Consider the following 16,839-nt stretch of genomic DNA (forward strand, 5'->3'; position numbering starts at 1 on the left):
CCTCACTGCATGCTTACTGTTTTAGTTGAGAGTGTGTCAGATCCATTGTGAAATATTTTTCCAAGGATGGGCATGCGTTTGATTTCAGTTTTAAAAAAAAAAAAAAAAATCTAGTTCTTTCTGAAATTCTGGTAATGTAGGCAAAAGAAATCTTATCCCCTACTACTATTATTGTAAAGGTTGTGTTTGGAATGGATAATCATGAAAATGAATAAATTAGTATAGCATGGATTGGAGCCAAACGTAGAGAAAGATGACACACACAAATTTTCCTGCTCAACACAGCCAATGGATTTTAGTCCTGGTCTGAAACATTCTAGTTATTGCAGTCCTGGGTCTCTCCTGATCAGTGACTGACAAATGTGCCAACTATATGTGATGTGAACAAACATCCACTAGGGATTGAGAGGAGGCCAAACTCAGACTTATTTGTGATTTATCCAAAATCAATCTTGGTCTCCAGTTGCTGAAAGGCTAGTGTATTAAGCACACCCTTGCCACCAACACTCCATAACTTGTTTTTATATACAAAATCAATTAACCTCTGAAGAAAAATGCTCCTCTAACTGTGACAGCCCTTCATAAATGATTTGTATGAAATCAAGTTCTGTGCTTTGGCAAACAGGGACAAATGTGTATAGGACACAACCAGGCTCAGAACAAGGTAAATAAATCAGTAAACACTCCCTCTCTCCAACAGAATGCATGTGCATCACCAGTTTGTTTAGATTAGGCTGACAGCAAGTCACTTGTCATTTTAAAATGTTTTGCATGCATCTGCTGCAATCATTTGGAAAAAGAAACAGATAAAAAGCATCTGGAAAATAAAGCCTTCCAGATGCAACCAGCGTCAAGATATAATAGGTTAGCTTTTTTGGTTACTGAACCAATTCTGAGTGTCTTTCTCCATCATGTAAAATTCTTGGTCTGTACTTTACTTACCCTTAAGTAACTCTCACTGTGAGAATAATGGATGTTTTAGTTCACCAGAAATTAAAAATAAAACAAAAAACAAATACAAAAACCCCCAAACCAACACCGCATTTCATTTGGGTCAAACCGAAAATGAATTTTTTTTGAATTCTCAGAGTATCAGAAAGTTTAAAAAAATACATTTACTTTTGGGTATAATGAAACATTTTGTTCAGTCCAAAACAAAACATTTTATTTCAACTTTGACCATTTTTAAAGGCTTTTGCCCCCTTTTTTTTTGTTCAATAAAATTAAAGGAATTTTCACAATAAAAAATTATCTCAAACCAAAAATTCAAAATGGTTTGTTTTGACATTTTTGGATTTTGTTTTTTACATGAACAATTTGGCAAAATCAAAACACAAATTCACAAAACATTTCAGTGTCACTGAATCATGCATTTTTTGCCAAAAAAGTTTTGGTCAAAATTTTTTTGTATAGCATTATTCACACAAGCATTTCGTTTATAATTGTGACTCAGGGGTACAACTTGGCATTCAAAGTTCAAATGCATGGGTAAGGATGGGGGTGGGAACCTAGGTTTGGCAGAGCCTGGGACAGCTGACAATCCCACAGTGACACCAGGAAATAATACAGAGCCACAGCCAGGGCACACAGTAGAAAATAAGCACCGCAGGAAGCAGTGCCCAAAGACCTAGAGTGACATTACCCTGCAGCCCTCTGATTGGCCAGCTACCCTATTTAACTTTGGAGGGAGTCCCAGAAGTTGTCTGGACAACAAAACAGACCTTGGACCTGCTGCAACTCCAGACCTCACTACCTCTCCTGGACTGTGATCCCTGCCTGATCCTGAACCTGACTCTTGCCTCCTGACTCTAGTCTGGTGCTTCCAGTCTCCAATGCCAGCCTGACTTTGATCCTGACTCTTGCTTATTGAACCCAGTTATAGAGATTCCTTTGACCCCTGCTCTAAGACTACTGTCCCTGAAGTGTGGACTCTAGATCACCTGTGACTGCTAGGCCAGACCACCTATCCCTCAATCCCTTACAGTAGGGATATGTGGTGGTTGTATTTAGTCATTTTATTTTAAGAAGGATGAAAAGAATATATGTTTTGTGGGAACTCGCGTGTGCATGTTTCATTAATTTAAAAGTTAAGTGTAACAAAACAATATGGATATTTCATAGCACAACTGAGGAGAATCTGTTCATGTCCTTGACAGTCAAACAGGACTTAGCTTCCTAGAGAGTTACCTGTGAAAAGCCCAAGATGAAGGACACAGGGAGAACAATAGGGCAGGAAGCTTTTAACAACAGAAATAAGTGTGGTCTACTGGGAAAGTGACTGGGCTGGGAGACAGGAGAGCCTGGTCCTATCTAATACTGATTCTGCCATTGAATTGCTGTGTGACCATGGGCCAATTACCTCACTTCCCCCCACCCTCCATCTTGTCTATTTAGTTTGCAAGGTCTTTGGGAAAGGAGCTGTCACTCTGTGTTTGTTCAATGCCTAGCTCAATGGGGTTCCAATCTCTGCTGCGGCCTCTAGGTGTTACTGTAATGCAAAACAACAACATGAACAATAGGGATCATTAGTTTAGCAGAATGATGAACTGTCATCTTAACAAAGGGCTCCCCTAAAAGTTCTCTCCCTTGGCCTGTGATAAATCCTATGAGTACAATCTGGAAAACTGAAAAACAAGAATAGCCAATCTTAACATTTGCTGAAATTCAGTTCAATTCAATGGCAGAAAACTTTCACGTCAGAGGTATTTTCATGAGCCCCAGAGGTAAGTTTGGCAGGGATGAATGAACATTACAGAGATGGGATGAGCTCCCTCAGAGGCAGGAAAACCACCTTAACCTTTATCCTCAATTTGGTGGTGGAATTTTTAAGTAATGGGTTCCCAGAAGCCCCATCCAACACATCAGTGTTTTGGCATAAAGCACACTGCCTATAAACTCAGTTTGAACAAATTGACAGAAATAATTCACAGCAACAGGAAAATAAATGCCAGATTTATATAGGACAGCAATAAATTGTGCTCTAAAGTGAGGGATGTACTTTGTAGTGAGGGACTGAGAGTTATATGGTGACAACATGGAGATAGGTGGCTTTCCTTTGTGATGCTCTTCATCATCACTGACAGATGTGGGGAACCTGAAGGTTAGTAAAATATTTGGCATATCAATTGAGACAAAGTTCAATGTCTGAAAGAGCAGACCAGCTGCTCTGGCTCAAGTAAAGGCAAAAACACTGCACCATTCTCCCTCATTGTTCCTCATCCCCATAATTCCCACAAATCTTTGATTTACAGTTTTGAAGAGCATAGAAACAGCAATTAAATTTAGCATCAGCAATGATGAAAAACACAGTTTATGTTAATTTTACAAAAGTGTAAACAGTCTTCATTCCAAACTGATGTTTTCATTTCTGTTTAAAAGGTTTAGTTAACTTGGTACTTGCTGTTCCTATTCAAGAGTCATGTCCTTTTAAAAAAACTGTGTATGATGATATTTTCCTCTATTAGTGATCAAGACTACTGAAGAATGCAACTGCTTGAAGGAAAGAATTAGATATGTCTTACAGTCAAGATCCTTTCAAACTGACACACTCATAACTAAAAATGCATGTTTATTCTAACCTTGGAAGGTGTGCCATCAGTCACTGTCGGATGTCTAATTCCATGCTTTCTAGTGATTTACACTTTGCATTTATAGAATCACTCTCTGGGTCAAAATTTTGCTATCAGTTACACCCATCCAAACTTACTGACTTGCATGGGTGCAAATGAGAGAAAAATTTGGCTCTGTAGCTAACTTTTTTTTAGATGACTGATGAAATTTCAGTTCCAGCCTCTATATATTTAGGTCAGTAAACAAAAGGGGCACAATTCTGGATTCTGTCCCTTTGAAGTTAATAGGGGTTACCCTCCATGTAGCTGAAGGCTGAGCTGGACCAATAAATCTACTAATATGTAGAGTTTGTAGATTAAATAGGAAAAATAGAGACCCCAAGAACAAGGAAAGCGCAATAGTGTATTGGCCAAATTCCAACTGAAAAATAAACACTATTTGGCCCCTATAATTCCTCTCTGAAGTTTTAATTGACTCCAGCATTCTTCGCTTCCTCCCTATATGTTATTGTATGGTGATTAAAAACTACTGCATTCCATCCCAAACGTGGCTTCATTTGATGGATGGGTAAAGTGACCCCTATATCCCTTACTAACTTCGTGAGGTGAAAGTGTTAGCGACTGCAAAGCGACTTGATCATGTTGGCAGTACTAAGTATTTTATTCAATTGACATTTTTTTCCAATAAAAATCTTGCAAATAAATATTTAATTAGGGACCACCTGGGACTAGTTCTACTGGTGGCCTGAGGGAAGGGGACTCAAACTGGGAGGAGGAAAGGTGTGAAAAGGGAGCCAAGCTGAGGGAGGGAGAAGTATAGAATTGGGAGCAAAGACTGTGTGAAATGGGGAGTAGAACTGGGGGAGTGGGAGAGGCTTTCTTGAGGGCTCTGGGATGGTCAGGCTAATGATGGGGGGGAGGGAAATCAAATATGAAAATATTATTGCTCAACTGCTGATGAAAATTTGACTTTTGTTACTTCAAGACTGCCCTTGTTTAATACCTTTGTCAAAAAAAAATATAAAAAAATTTCTACCACGCAGAATGCCAATGCATGGTAAATTGCAATGCCACTCACTCAAATTTGTTCCAGGGTCGACCAGACCAAGCTTGCCCCCACCCACTCTTTCAGTCCTTCTAGTGCCATTGGCTGTTCAGGAGAACCAGCATCATGCAGCCTACTGCAACCCCACTCCCCATGGGAAGCCCCAATATCCAGCTGTAGTCCCCATCCCCACAGCTGTCCCACCTGGGGCTAACAGCTCAGGGAAGTCTAGTCCCCTCCCCTTCCAGCCCACAGCACCAGGACTCCAGCAGGGGCTCACCTGTTGGGCAGGGATGCGGGCATCACCCATCATTCCTATTGAGGGCAGCAGGTCAAGGGGCTGCCTGCACTGCTGTCTCAGGTATGGTCAAGAAGGAAGGCGGCAGCTGTTGGGTGCCAGCTGGGTGGGGGAGGTTGGACCCCCTGCTCCCCCACTTCATGGCTCCCTGTTCCTGCCTTCTCTATGGTCAGTGCAGCTGGCACCCCACCCCTTCCCCTATGCAGCAAGGACAATGAACCTTTACCTCTGCACAGACTGTGCACTGACTACAAAGAAGCTGCAGCCAGAGTCTACTCCCTGAGTTGGGAGGGACAAGTGTACCATTTGAAATATCCTGGGTGCACCCTTATCTTGATAAGGTGAGCTAGTCTCTTATTTTTATTTTTAAAGTTATTACTTCTTAACCCTACTAATGCTTTAATGGCTAAATCCCAAATCGTTAAAAAAAAAAAATTTGATTCTAGTATCTGGAATGATATTTCTGTATGTGGCCCATAAAGGTTCCCCTAAACTAGCATCATGCCCACAGCATTGAAAAGGTTGGGTCACCTTGAATTATTATATCAAGTATCCCGAGCTGTTCTTCACAAGTGTCTGATGATCAGATACAATGAGGAAGATGTAGAAATCTACTAAATTAGGTTTTTGTTGTCTCTCGCAGTTCTAGACAGCCAGACTATATACTGGCAGCAAACTAGCACATCATAACCATCCAACTAGAAACCCTATTCATTTGAACAATTCAAATAATGCTGCCAACCCCACAGCCTCTAGGGGCTCCCTAAGTCATGGGAATCCCATTCCATTGTCATTTCAGCCAGTGTGTTATTTATTGCTCATCTTTCCATGCCATATAGTTCATTCCTAGATTCATATTTTATATGGCCAGAAGTGACCTACTGTGATCATCTTGTCTGACTTCCGGCATAACACAGGCCATAGGACTTCCGTGAATTAATTCCTGTTTGAACAAGAGCAAACAGGAATTGTGGTGTAGAATAAGAGTTGTTGCATGCTGATGTCTGACTCATGAGAAATCAGGATGTTTCCTTTGGCTCCTTGACCTTATGTGGGCTACTTCATTTCACATGTTCCTCCTGCCTTCTGTTTTACAGGAAACTTCTATCCTTTTTGTCTGTAACCCTACCCACACACCCCCACACGCACCCCCACACCCACCAACTCCAGACACATTACTTATTCCCTAGCCCATATTTGTATCCAATTGGCATAGCAAATTTATTTGGGGGAAATGGAGTGAAGGCTGAAGACTGAACTGTGGCCATGAAGCCAGCATAGGGGCAGAAGACCTTCATCATGTGAAGACCATACACACAAAACATGAGCTGTGAATTTCTGAACCTCAAGTATGCTAGGAAGGTGGCAAAAAAATAAAAAAGACAAGAGAGAGAGGAAGGCATTGAAAGTGACCATGAAGTTTGCTGTAGGAATGCTCGATCTCTTAAGAAAGGCAGTTGGTAAGAAAGGTAGCTAATGTAAAGTATTTAAAAAAGAATCAAGAATCCAATCCTACTCCCACTGAAATCAATGGTAGTAAAATTCTGTTTTAAATCTGAAATTCCCTTACTTTAGAATTCAGCTTTATACTGAACTCTCCAGTGTTGATAAAGGTACCGCTCATTTATTTTCATCTACAGAATGCATTCCACACTTTCACTAATTCATTTTCTGCAACCAAGTAACATATAATTTGTAATCCCATTTAATAGATTGGGAAATGGAGACAGAGAAATTAAATTACTTGCTCACGATGCATGTCAGAGTTGAAATTAGAAGTGTCCAATCCTAAATCCGAGTTCAGCACCCAGATGACTACACTACATTATTTTACCAAGGAAATAGTGTCTTCCTTTCTGAATCAATGGACAATAGCAGGGCAATAGGATGAGTACAGACCTAGATTGGGTTGCTGCTAATCCAGGCTTTTTCCCTTTTACAGGCTGCAGAGCTAACCAGCTTCTACTCCTCCTATAGCCCTGGAACTGATTAGCATTCAGTTAATTTTGCACAATCCAGTCTCATTTGTACTACTAACAGGCTCTGTGTGTGGAGGCAGGCAACAGCCATGTACTAGAGTGAGTGGAGGAGGACAGCTGAGATAAAAAGTGAGTGACGTGAAGGAAAGGGATAGGGGAGATGGTCCAATTGTTGTGGTGTTAGCCTGGAACTTGGTAGACCTGAGTTCAGTTCCTTTCTCCATCACCAATTTACGGTGTGACGATGGGTAAGTCATCTAGCCTCTCTAATGCCTCAGTTCTCCATCTGTAAAATGGGAGATTATTCTGACGGGGTGTTGTGAGGATAAATACATTAAAGACCATAAGGCGCTCATGTACTACAGTAATGGGAATCATAGAAAAATAGAGATGAAAAAGAAGAAGAGGGAGGAGTGAAGGGAAAACAGAGATGGAGAGAAGGGATGGGACAAGAAACTAGAAATTTTGGGAAGACAGAAAAATGGAAATTGAAAGACTAAGTAAGGAGAAACTGAAAGAACTTGGGGACAGAAAGACGGGAAACAACACAGGAAAGAGTGGCAGGGTAGATAGAGGATGATGGGAATGATAATACTGTTAAACAGGACAAAGGGGAAACAATCGCTGAAAAAGATTAAGGAAGGATATGATAACATTAGTAGCATAAAAGAAGAAATGTGGTAGGAAAAGTGAAAAACAAAACTAAAAATTAAGGAGACATAAGTTAATTTTTGAATATGTAATAGATCTTTTAACATCACCAAACGTTATAATGAAAATTACAGATGCTTTGTTTACATTGCAGACAAATTCAGTAATATCTTTGAGTAACTGACGGAATGTTTCCAAAAGTGCCATAGGAGATCTCACACGAACAGCAACACTGAGTTTTGGTAAACACAAGGGGCAGCTTGGGACCTTTGTGGGCTGCACAAAAAACCTGTCCCTGAACCAATACTAGAACTTGGTATCATTAAAGGAATTGAGCCAATGGAAACGAGAAGACAGGAAGGCAAAAACCCAAAGTTAGAGTGAATGCAATAGTGAATGAAACTATTCATTTTCTCCTTAACTCTGTTCATTTTGTGGCCAAATATCAAAACGAGCCATAGGATGTAAATCTCGATGAAACACTTTTAAAAAAACCCCATATACCTGAATTACTGTTCTGGTATCCATCTTATCTCTCCCTTCTCTTCCATCACATACCTTGGAGTGAAATAACAGAAGTTCCTACTGCACCAAATCTATAGCTGAGCCAGTAATCTTGATGTTTAAACATGTTTAGAAAGTCCTTAAACAAAGTAATAAATAAGCCTTGTATCCAGCTATTCTCATTTTTGTTCTTTAGCATTTTTCTTTGTTCTCCAACAATGGAATGAGAATCTAGTGCCAATGGAAAGACAAACTGCATTACACTGGGCTTTTGGCAAGCTCCAAAGCAATATTTTAGCCGTGAGGGGAGACAAAAGGGGAGAGCAAATATGTGGTGGAGATGTGTGTGTGTTTTGTTTTTTTTTTAAAACAGTTCTTCCAAATCCCCAGCACCACATCCTCTCTTGCCACACACCCTCAGGAAAAAAGATAACAGAAGATCAGTAGACCATTGCGGCCACTTTATTTTCCATGTCTGCAACTTTGTTCCCTAGCAGAATACAGCGTGCAATTTCTGATCAGTGCCTACTTCCCTGACACTCCTCCATGCACAGAAATCAATGGAGTCAGAGGCCAAGTATCACCTTATGAAAATCATTGCAATACCTCTGGCCAGAAGAGAGATTTTCTTGCAATTCCTTCCACTGATTTATGAATCAGCCATCCCTACACCCTCCTCAGTGAGCAGGATAACCAACCAGAGTGCAGAAAGCCCAAGAAACTACAAAATTGAGAAAACAAACTTAATAAACAATAACATTAAACGTAAGACGTTCATTAGCTATTTATACTCACGGAGGCATAACACCCTTTGGAAGTCCTAGTGCATTGACGGACGCCGGCGGTGGCTGGGATGGTAACATGGAGCTGAGGAATGCTGCTGGAGATTGGCTGGAGTTAGAGAGTCTAGCAGTTGGAGAGAGACTATGGGAAGGTGAGGAAACTGAGGAAGGGAGAGGAGGGGGAGGGGGAGGGGGAAGTGGGAAGGAATCAGAAACTGAAAATGTGGCAGTTGGACTAAAGACTGGTGGGGGAGGGGGAGGGGGAGAAGAGGGAGACGGATACCATAGAAACTCCCCTTCTGGAGCAAATGGGGGACCAGGTGCTCTGCCAAATTGTTTCTGGGAGGCAGTTGGAGACATAGGGGATGGAAGGCTGGACGTGGAAGACCCCGATGAAGGAGTCACATAGCCTGAAGCAGGGCTGATGTTCTGAGCAGCAATGAACTGTTTAGGACGGGCATAGTTGAAGGTGCTGGATGACTGCATGTTGGGGGAAGTGTGGGAGTTGAGAACGCTCATTTGCACAGGAGAAGTGACAGACTGGCTGGACACCAGCTCCTGGAAAGAAGGGGGAGGAGGAAAAGGAGGAGATGAGGGAGGGTTTTGACGTTGCTGTTGGTGATGATACCGCTGGCCACCTTCTTGTTCCAGACGAATTTGATTCTGCAGCTGCTGTAGTTTGAATGGGTCCCTGCATGAGAAGAAAGTTAATCAGAGGGGTGGTGCCAGGAGAGGAGAGGATTAAAATAAAGAGAGACAACCTCATTATGTTAGACCCCAAGCTCTATTTTGTCACTTGGATTTTTAGAAGCCAATGGAAGTCAGAGCTATGTGTATATCTGATCTGTAAGTCTATCCCCTAGCCAGCAAAGTCCCTGACGGAACACATATCAGATATTAAACTGCTACAACACTTAACTGTAGGTAAAGGACAGTTTGTAAGCTCTCTAATTAATAAGGCCATGAATCATTGCTGGGATGGAAAAACCTCAATGAAGTTGGGAGATTCAGTTTGGATACTTATTTAAAGCTTTTCCCAACTGATTCAAACCTTTTTGGTCTGGAGATTGGGATGGCAAATTTCCAGTAGTTTTCTGTTTCATCAGACCTAAATATATTGCTAGCAAAGTCCTTTTGGTGATCTTCTCCATACTCTTGTTTTCAGGTGATGCCATGGTAGACGTTAACAGTTCTTTTTGAATCTTAAAAAAAGTTTGATTTTAATTTGGATGCACAGTGGATAATTTGTTAATTTTATTTGAACTTAATATATTAATTGCAAGAGTGCTAGTATTAATGGTTCCTTTTTTAAAAAAGGGTCTCAGTTTTGTTCTCCCCTGATTATGGCATTCAATATCTATGCAACTGCAGCCACAATCAGGTTGCTAGAACTCTAAATTCCCTAACTCGTGCCTGCTGTTAATCATGTGTCATTTCCTTGGTGTCTCACACCTGACAGCTCTGTCAAGCCTGCCCACACATTTGTGGGGGAGTGAATGAAACTTCCCCCATAATTTTCTGCAACCTAGGAAAAGGTGAACTAAACCGCATGCCAGGAAACCATGAGTTTCCGTCCCAGCTTTTCCACTGACAGCTGTTAATGTATCTGTACTCCTTATAACTTTCATTCTTAACCAAGCCTCATAACCTTACCATAACGGGAGGCAGCTGAGGAACTGAATACAGCTCTTGGATTCTGCTAACTGGACACATAGCAGCATACCAATGAGAGATAGGCTTATTTGCAATAAAAATACAGAACTTCTTCACATTCATATAACTGCAAAGACCATACATTTGACATTCAGAACTGCATAGCACTCAGAACACCAAATGAAGTCAATAGGAATTATAGATGCTCAGCATTGATGACAGCCAGCTCCTGTGCATATTTTTGCTTATTGTACAATTGCTTGAATGACTGTTTACATTGCTGTGTTCCTATTAATTGCTCCTTCAATATGCACTTTTATAAAAAAATCTTGAGATTAAAGAACCATTAAGGTAGTTTATCAATCTGCTTTAACAGCCCTTCTGCTTTAGCAGCACTACAACCTCAGTAAGATCCCTATCAAAATGGAGATCAAACTTTGCTGTGTGTGGTCTTAATCCTAAAACTCATCTGTCTTATTTGCTTAACATTTGTCTTGTCCCAGCTGGAATTGTAACTTTGCCTCAATGCTCCAGATGTCTTTTATGTGCACATGCACCTTTTCAGTATATTTGACATATAAATACTTTATAATATTATATACAGTGTGTCATTTATCATATAATTTAGATCACTATTTTACTGGAGATTTTAGTACAGAGTCTACTGAGTGCATGGAATATGTATGTATGTTTGACACCATAATGGACATGTAGTTTTGGCATCAGAAATGGTCATGATGTTATAGTTATATTTGTAACCTACTTTCCATTCTAAAATTCATTTTGATACTCCTGCACATCCAAATTACACAAAGTATTTGCTGCCTGAAATTTCATTTGTGGTCTCTAGCAAAGGAGATTGTCTGGCTATAAAGAGGGGGACCAGAAGTTTAAGATTAATCATACAAGGTATTTTGAGATACAATACTGAATAAGAATCAGTGTTTACTTTTTGAAGGGTCTGACTATTTTGTAAAACTGCATCGCAAAGATAGCTTGGTCTAGAAATGTGAGTCACCCCACCTCCAGTACATACTTTGTTAGTAGCAGATTAGCTCTTCTATACCAGACTATTTTGTATACAGTTGGGTGAATCATTTTGGAGTTATTCACTACAGATTTCTGAATCTTTTATTCATTTTTTGAATGTTGACCATATAGTTTCCAAACCCTCTTGAGTTCAGGTTGTTCTGATGTGAGGTTTGGGTTAAGGCTGATGTTTCATTTTTATTATACTTTTAAATGTCCTTTACCATGAAAGGGCTATTGTTTGAGCTACTTTGCATTGAGGCTTTCTTTTTAGCCTATATGGTCATCTGATCCTCTTAGTAATACCAGAACCATCTTGGACAGATAAGTTTAAAAAAATATATATTTTTTTAATTTTGGGTTTTTCTTTTTAAGTTTGTCCCTTCCAGCTCACTTTAAAATTGTGCCTTTATTTTTACTATTCTTGGGCATATTGGGCATTTGGTCATGGAAGTATTTAAACATATTTTTACTTAAATTTTCATGCCAATTTTACTTAATTTTCCCCATCATTTTAATGTATTATAGTGAGACTAAGGCCAAAAAGGTAAAGGGAAATATACCTACTATATATGCTGTGCCAGATATGGAAGAAGTTTAACACTCTCAGACACCAAGACTTTTTAGCTATCATGTGCTTTAACAAAAGGTATCCTGTGCTGTGTTGAGACTTTTCTATTTTAAATTACAGTCATGTGTTCATGTTTCAAGCAATGGCAGTGATCATCTAGCACCTTGTTGATGCTAATTACTACCTTTCTACAGCAACTGTTGCTAAATGATGCAGCTATACCAATGTTAGTAAAGGCAGAAGTGCAAGTATAGACCAGAATCAGGCTTTAAATCCAGGGTGTCATGGAAATCTACATGTTGACTAAAGGAAAGACCATTGTCTGAGGAGGTTTTCATGACAGTGCTAAAAATGCATGATCCCTGTCTTAGGCATCTTTGCAGCCATTCCATTGCTGTAAGACAGTTACTAACGTTTCTAGTGTAGATGCATCACCCTAAGGTTATGTCATTCAGCATTTAAAAAAAAAATCCCATTGTTGCTGTTGCACTGATGCTAATAATGTTGGGAGCATTAGGGTAGAGAGGGGCACTGGTGTTTAACATTGTTGCACTACATGAACTGACCTTGCTCAGAGCCAAGTCTAGACACAGGCCTGGTTTACACTTACCTTCAAATTCGACGGCAGTCCATGGGAATTACACGAGCTATGCAGAGTAGCTTGCGTAACTCCTGTCAACTTCGTAACTTCTCTTTTACGTGGCATCTTCACTGTGCTGCGCCGATGGGAACTATGTTCCCATCAACGCAGCACTACGCCACTTGAGGGGGTGGTTTTAGCAAGTCGACTTCCAGATCAATTGAGTGGGTCTTCACTGACCGCTCAATTGATCCAGATAGATTGATCTGACGGCAGCAAATTTGCTGCCGTCAGTGAAGATGTACCCAAAGAAGTTAAAAATACTCCACCCATGGCCAATTTGTACCAATGCTTCTTCCATTATTAGCACAATAGTGCAGCAACTGTGGAGATAAAGAAAAACTTCAGGGGCTAGAAGGACATACAAGCAAAACTAATTTAGTTATAATAGCAACATGATCCTTTTTCAGCCACCTGAGATGTCTTTAATAACCTAGAGTTATAGACAGGCACACTTTCACAGAACCGGTCAAATTTATTTTATGTCTACTTCTTCAAACATCAGTGAAAAAAAATCATAACATTTTCATATACTTATTTTTGATTTCTTAGTTGAGGCTTAGTTACAATTTTATCTAACAATTAATTACAGAAACTGAAAAATCAAGAGTAACTTCTCTTTAAAATTCACTCTGTGAAAAGGCCAAATCAACTATAAAATAACCACATTCGAGGTGGAGGGGAAATGGAGATCTAGAAAATCATTTGAACTCAGACATGACCATTTAAAAAGGGATTTTAACAGCTTTACTCTGATATATGTGAGTTATTTCCTGACTAATGTTGGAAATTCTTGCTACTCTGTATCTATCTCCAACAGCTATGGTAACAGAATTAAAGACAACATGAAAAGATAAAACCTATAGGCCATTGAAAAAACACACTTATTTACATCCACTTACAAACCCTGAATGTAAAAGTGAGAAGTAATAATATTTTAATACGAACAAGGGCACGGAATAGGGGAAATCTGTAATACATTATAAAGGTTATTCATTCCTTAATGTGAATGTGCATATTACTACCCTGCCCATAATATTTAATTTTTACCAATTTACTATAGACGTAGTGCATCAACATTATAACTTGTCTATGTAAAAAGTACAAACTACTGCTCTGTTCTACAAAAACTAAGTTTTGCTGAATATAGACACATTTGGAGAAGAGGGATCCACTCTTAATAACTGACACTAAAATGACAGCATTACTATCTCTCTCCTGGGTTGTCTTTCACCTGCCATGCAACTCTGACTTGAAAGGGAGACGGGGGAGGAAGAAACTCAACTTGTATTGTCGTTAACAATTAGGATTTATATACTAGTAGTTTCTAATGTTAGAGGTTGTGATCATCTTGAGGCTGGAAATATGCTTGTTTCTGGGAGCGCTGTGTGTGCTGCAAGAAGTCACTGTTTTCTTTTATACCGCTGAGAACTGATGAGTTATAATTAACTGTGGGAATTCTTATGCACTCTGTAACTAAGCAATGCTTTATTTAATGTACATATACTGAGTATCAAGAAGAGATTACTACATCTCAGATGTTTCTACAAACTTGTTTTCCTCTCTTAAATTTCCTTTAAGTCAAATTACTCAAATGAAAGAGGCATCTAACTTGTAAGTAAGTATAATTATTTTATTGCCTTGCTTCATGAAAATTTGTAACTGCAAAGCTTATTGGAGTTGGAAGCTGACTACTCTAACTGCCTAGGAGCACTATTGTCCATTATGAAAAGTCAGTGAATCCCTCACGCCACCATCAAAACCTGGGCTTCTTCTAACAACATATCGACAACCACAATAAACATACCAATGTGCACTAACTACTACATAAGTGACTCAATACGGATTTCAACTATTTAGGTGGAGGTTCTGTATAATTATGTATAGTCGGCTCTCTACATGTGCACTTTCATGTATACAGGTAGTAACTGGTTGAGCACAATATGACAAAGAGCATCAGACATAAAAAATGAGCTTTATGTATAGAATCATTGGTCCAGGAGACATACATTCACTAGAGGCCAAGTTTAAACTTGTGACTAACACGAACAGTAGGGAGGCAGTATAGCCTAGTGGATAGGACACTGTAGGAGGACTCATGACAGCTGGGTTCAATTCTCAGTTCTGCCACTAGCCTGCTGCGTGACCTTGGACAAGTCACTTCCCTCCATGTGCCTCAGTTTCCACATATGGGAAAAAATGGGAACAGTGATATTGACTTCTATTATACACAGCTTTAAGATCTACTGATGAAAAGTGTGATATAAGAACTAGGTATTATTATTACATCATGTAAATGAACTGTGCACAAATGATAGGACAGTACTTTAGCTGTAGCACAGCAAGGAATTTTGTTTTGCCTTCTCCCTCTCAGAAAAAGAACAGTTGCTGTGATTCTTTGAGATGTTGTAATTGGTGGGAGTGCACATCTGCCTCAATCATAGAATATTAGGGTTGGAAGAGACCTCAAGAGATCATCTAGTCCAACTCTCTGCTCAAAGCAGGACTGTAGGAAGGTGCAGTGGCTTTCCACAGAGTCTGGGCCTGAGGAAGGGCTGCAATGCCCAGAGCAGATACTGAAAGGGCCAACAGCCCAGTCTGCCCGGCAACCGGGAAGCCAGCTAATGATAGGCCCTGCTGGCTGACCAATCTGGCATCAGAGGGGTGGAGCCTCATCCGGGCCTGGGAGTATAAAGAGCAGGCCCCACAGCTCAGTGAGGGACAGCTGCTGCTGGAGGCAGATGTGCTGTCTCACTGGCTGCAGCTGAGGCCTGAACCCAGCTGGGCTGCTGCCCCAAGCGAGCACCTCCCGAAGCATAGGACCCGGGAACAGCCCAAATGACTAAGCCCTAAGGGTTGGATAGGGCCTCCAGGCCCCCTAGACTGGCCTGGACCACCAGACCCCCAGGATTGGACAGGAAGTCTGGGTCCAAGTGACTGGGCTGAGCCCCCTGAGCTGGAGGGCTGGGGGAGACCCACAGAGGCCGGTCCGGACCTGGAGGAGCTGCCTGCCGCTGAAACCCTGGAGCCCTGTGACCTGGAGGAGTTGCCCTCTGCTGAGGAACCCCAGGAGCCCTGCGACCTAGAGGAGCTGCCCTCCATCAAGGAGCTCCCCACCTTGCCACCGGTGGACGCAGAGGGATTGACGAGCCTGCCGCGGGCCATGTACCCCAGTGACACTGAGGATCCCACCGATATAGGTATCTGGGGATATGGGGAGGAAGTGGCCCAGGGACAGCCATAGCCATGGCTGAGACAGGGGCAAGATCCCGTCGGCGTGTTGCGGCAGGAGCCCCGCTGACTCAGTGGCAATGCCTTTGCCACCTGCTAGGGCCCTGGGCTGGGACACAGTGGAATCGGGTGGGCCTGTGTCCCCCTCCCTTCCACTCCCCCCTTGTCCTTGCCATCTCAGGAGTGATTACGGTATCCTGCTCTCTGACCAGAGGACACTGCTTGCTCGCCCGCCCTGCCTGAGGGCCGGGGCGATAGACTACCTGGAAGTCCGCCCTGCCTGAGGGCCCGGACTGTGACTTATCCGGCTTAACTTATGCGACTTAACATTCCCCTTTTTTTGGACTGTGCAGTGGCCTTCCTCAGAGCCTGGGCCCGAGGAAGGGCTGCAACAACCAGGCCGGGCAGGAGCCCATACTACAATGACCAACCCCAATTAAATCAATCAACTAAATCGCTTCATGTATGCGAGACTGAACTCTTTCGAACAGGGCTGCACATGACTTGTGCCTCATCATGCTCCTATATGAGGGCATAAAGGGCAGAGTGGCCATGATCTTCCCTCAGTTTCTTCATAATTTGAAGTTCATGATAACTGAAGACTACAAAAGTAAGGAACGGAGAGGTGGTCAGGAGATACACCCTGAATATAGCATCTTGAAGAACCATGGTTATTATATGGTAAGTAACTGTTCTCCGGTGAGTAGCAACCAGTGTCCCCCCTGGATGGTGGGAGTGAGAAATATCAGCTGCAGTAGTTAGTGATTTTTGTACTGTCGTCCTGCATTTGACATCTGCCCTGGCAGTCAAGTCCAATGCGTAACCACAGCAGAGGTGAATGAAAGGGCCAGCCTGTTTTAAGTGCAATAGGTAGTCAAGGATCCATG

At 41.4% G+C, this 16,839-nt stretch overlaps 1 protein-coding gene across 12 annotated transcripts in view; it reads right to left on the bottom strand.

Moving 5' to 3' along the window:
* The window catches only part of PALLD (palladin, cytoskeletal associated protein), a 290,199-nt gene that overhangs the window by 44,801 nt on the left and 228,559 nt on the right, over positions 1 to 16,839 (bottom strand). For all 12 annotated transcript variants that reach the window (XM_067551761.1, XM_067551759.1, XM_067551760.1 and 9 more), the window contains one exon: positions 8,842 to 9,519. In XM_067551761.1, coding sequence (XP_067407862.1) covers positions 8,842 to 9,519 — 678 coding nt within the window. The remainder of the gene's footprint in view (positions 1 to 8,841; positions 9,520 to 16,839) is intronic.

Source organism: Emydura macquarii, unplaced genomic scaffold (genome assembly GCF_026122565.2).
Source record: "Emydura macquarii macquarii isolate MOO-44397 ecotype Brisbane River unplaced genomic scaffold, CSIRO-AGI_Emac_v2 contig_1363, whole genome shotgun sequence".
NCBI classification, from domain to species: Eukaryota; Metazoa; Chordata; order Testudines; family Chelidae; genus Emydura; species Emydura macquarii.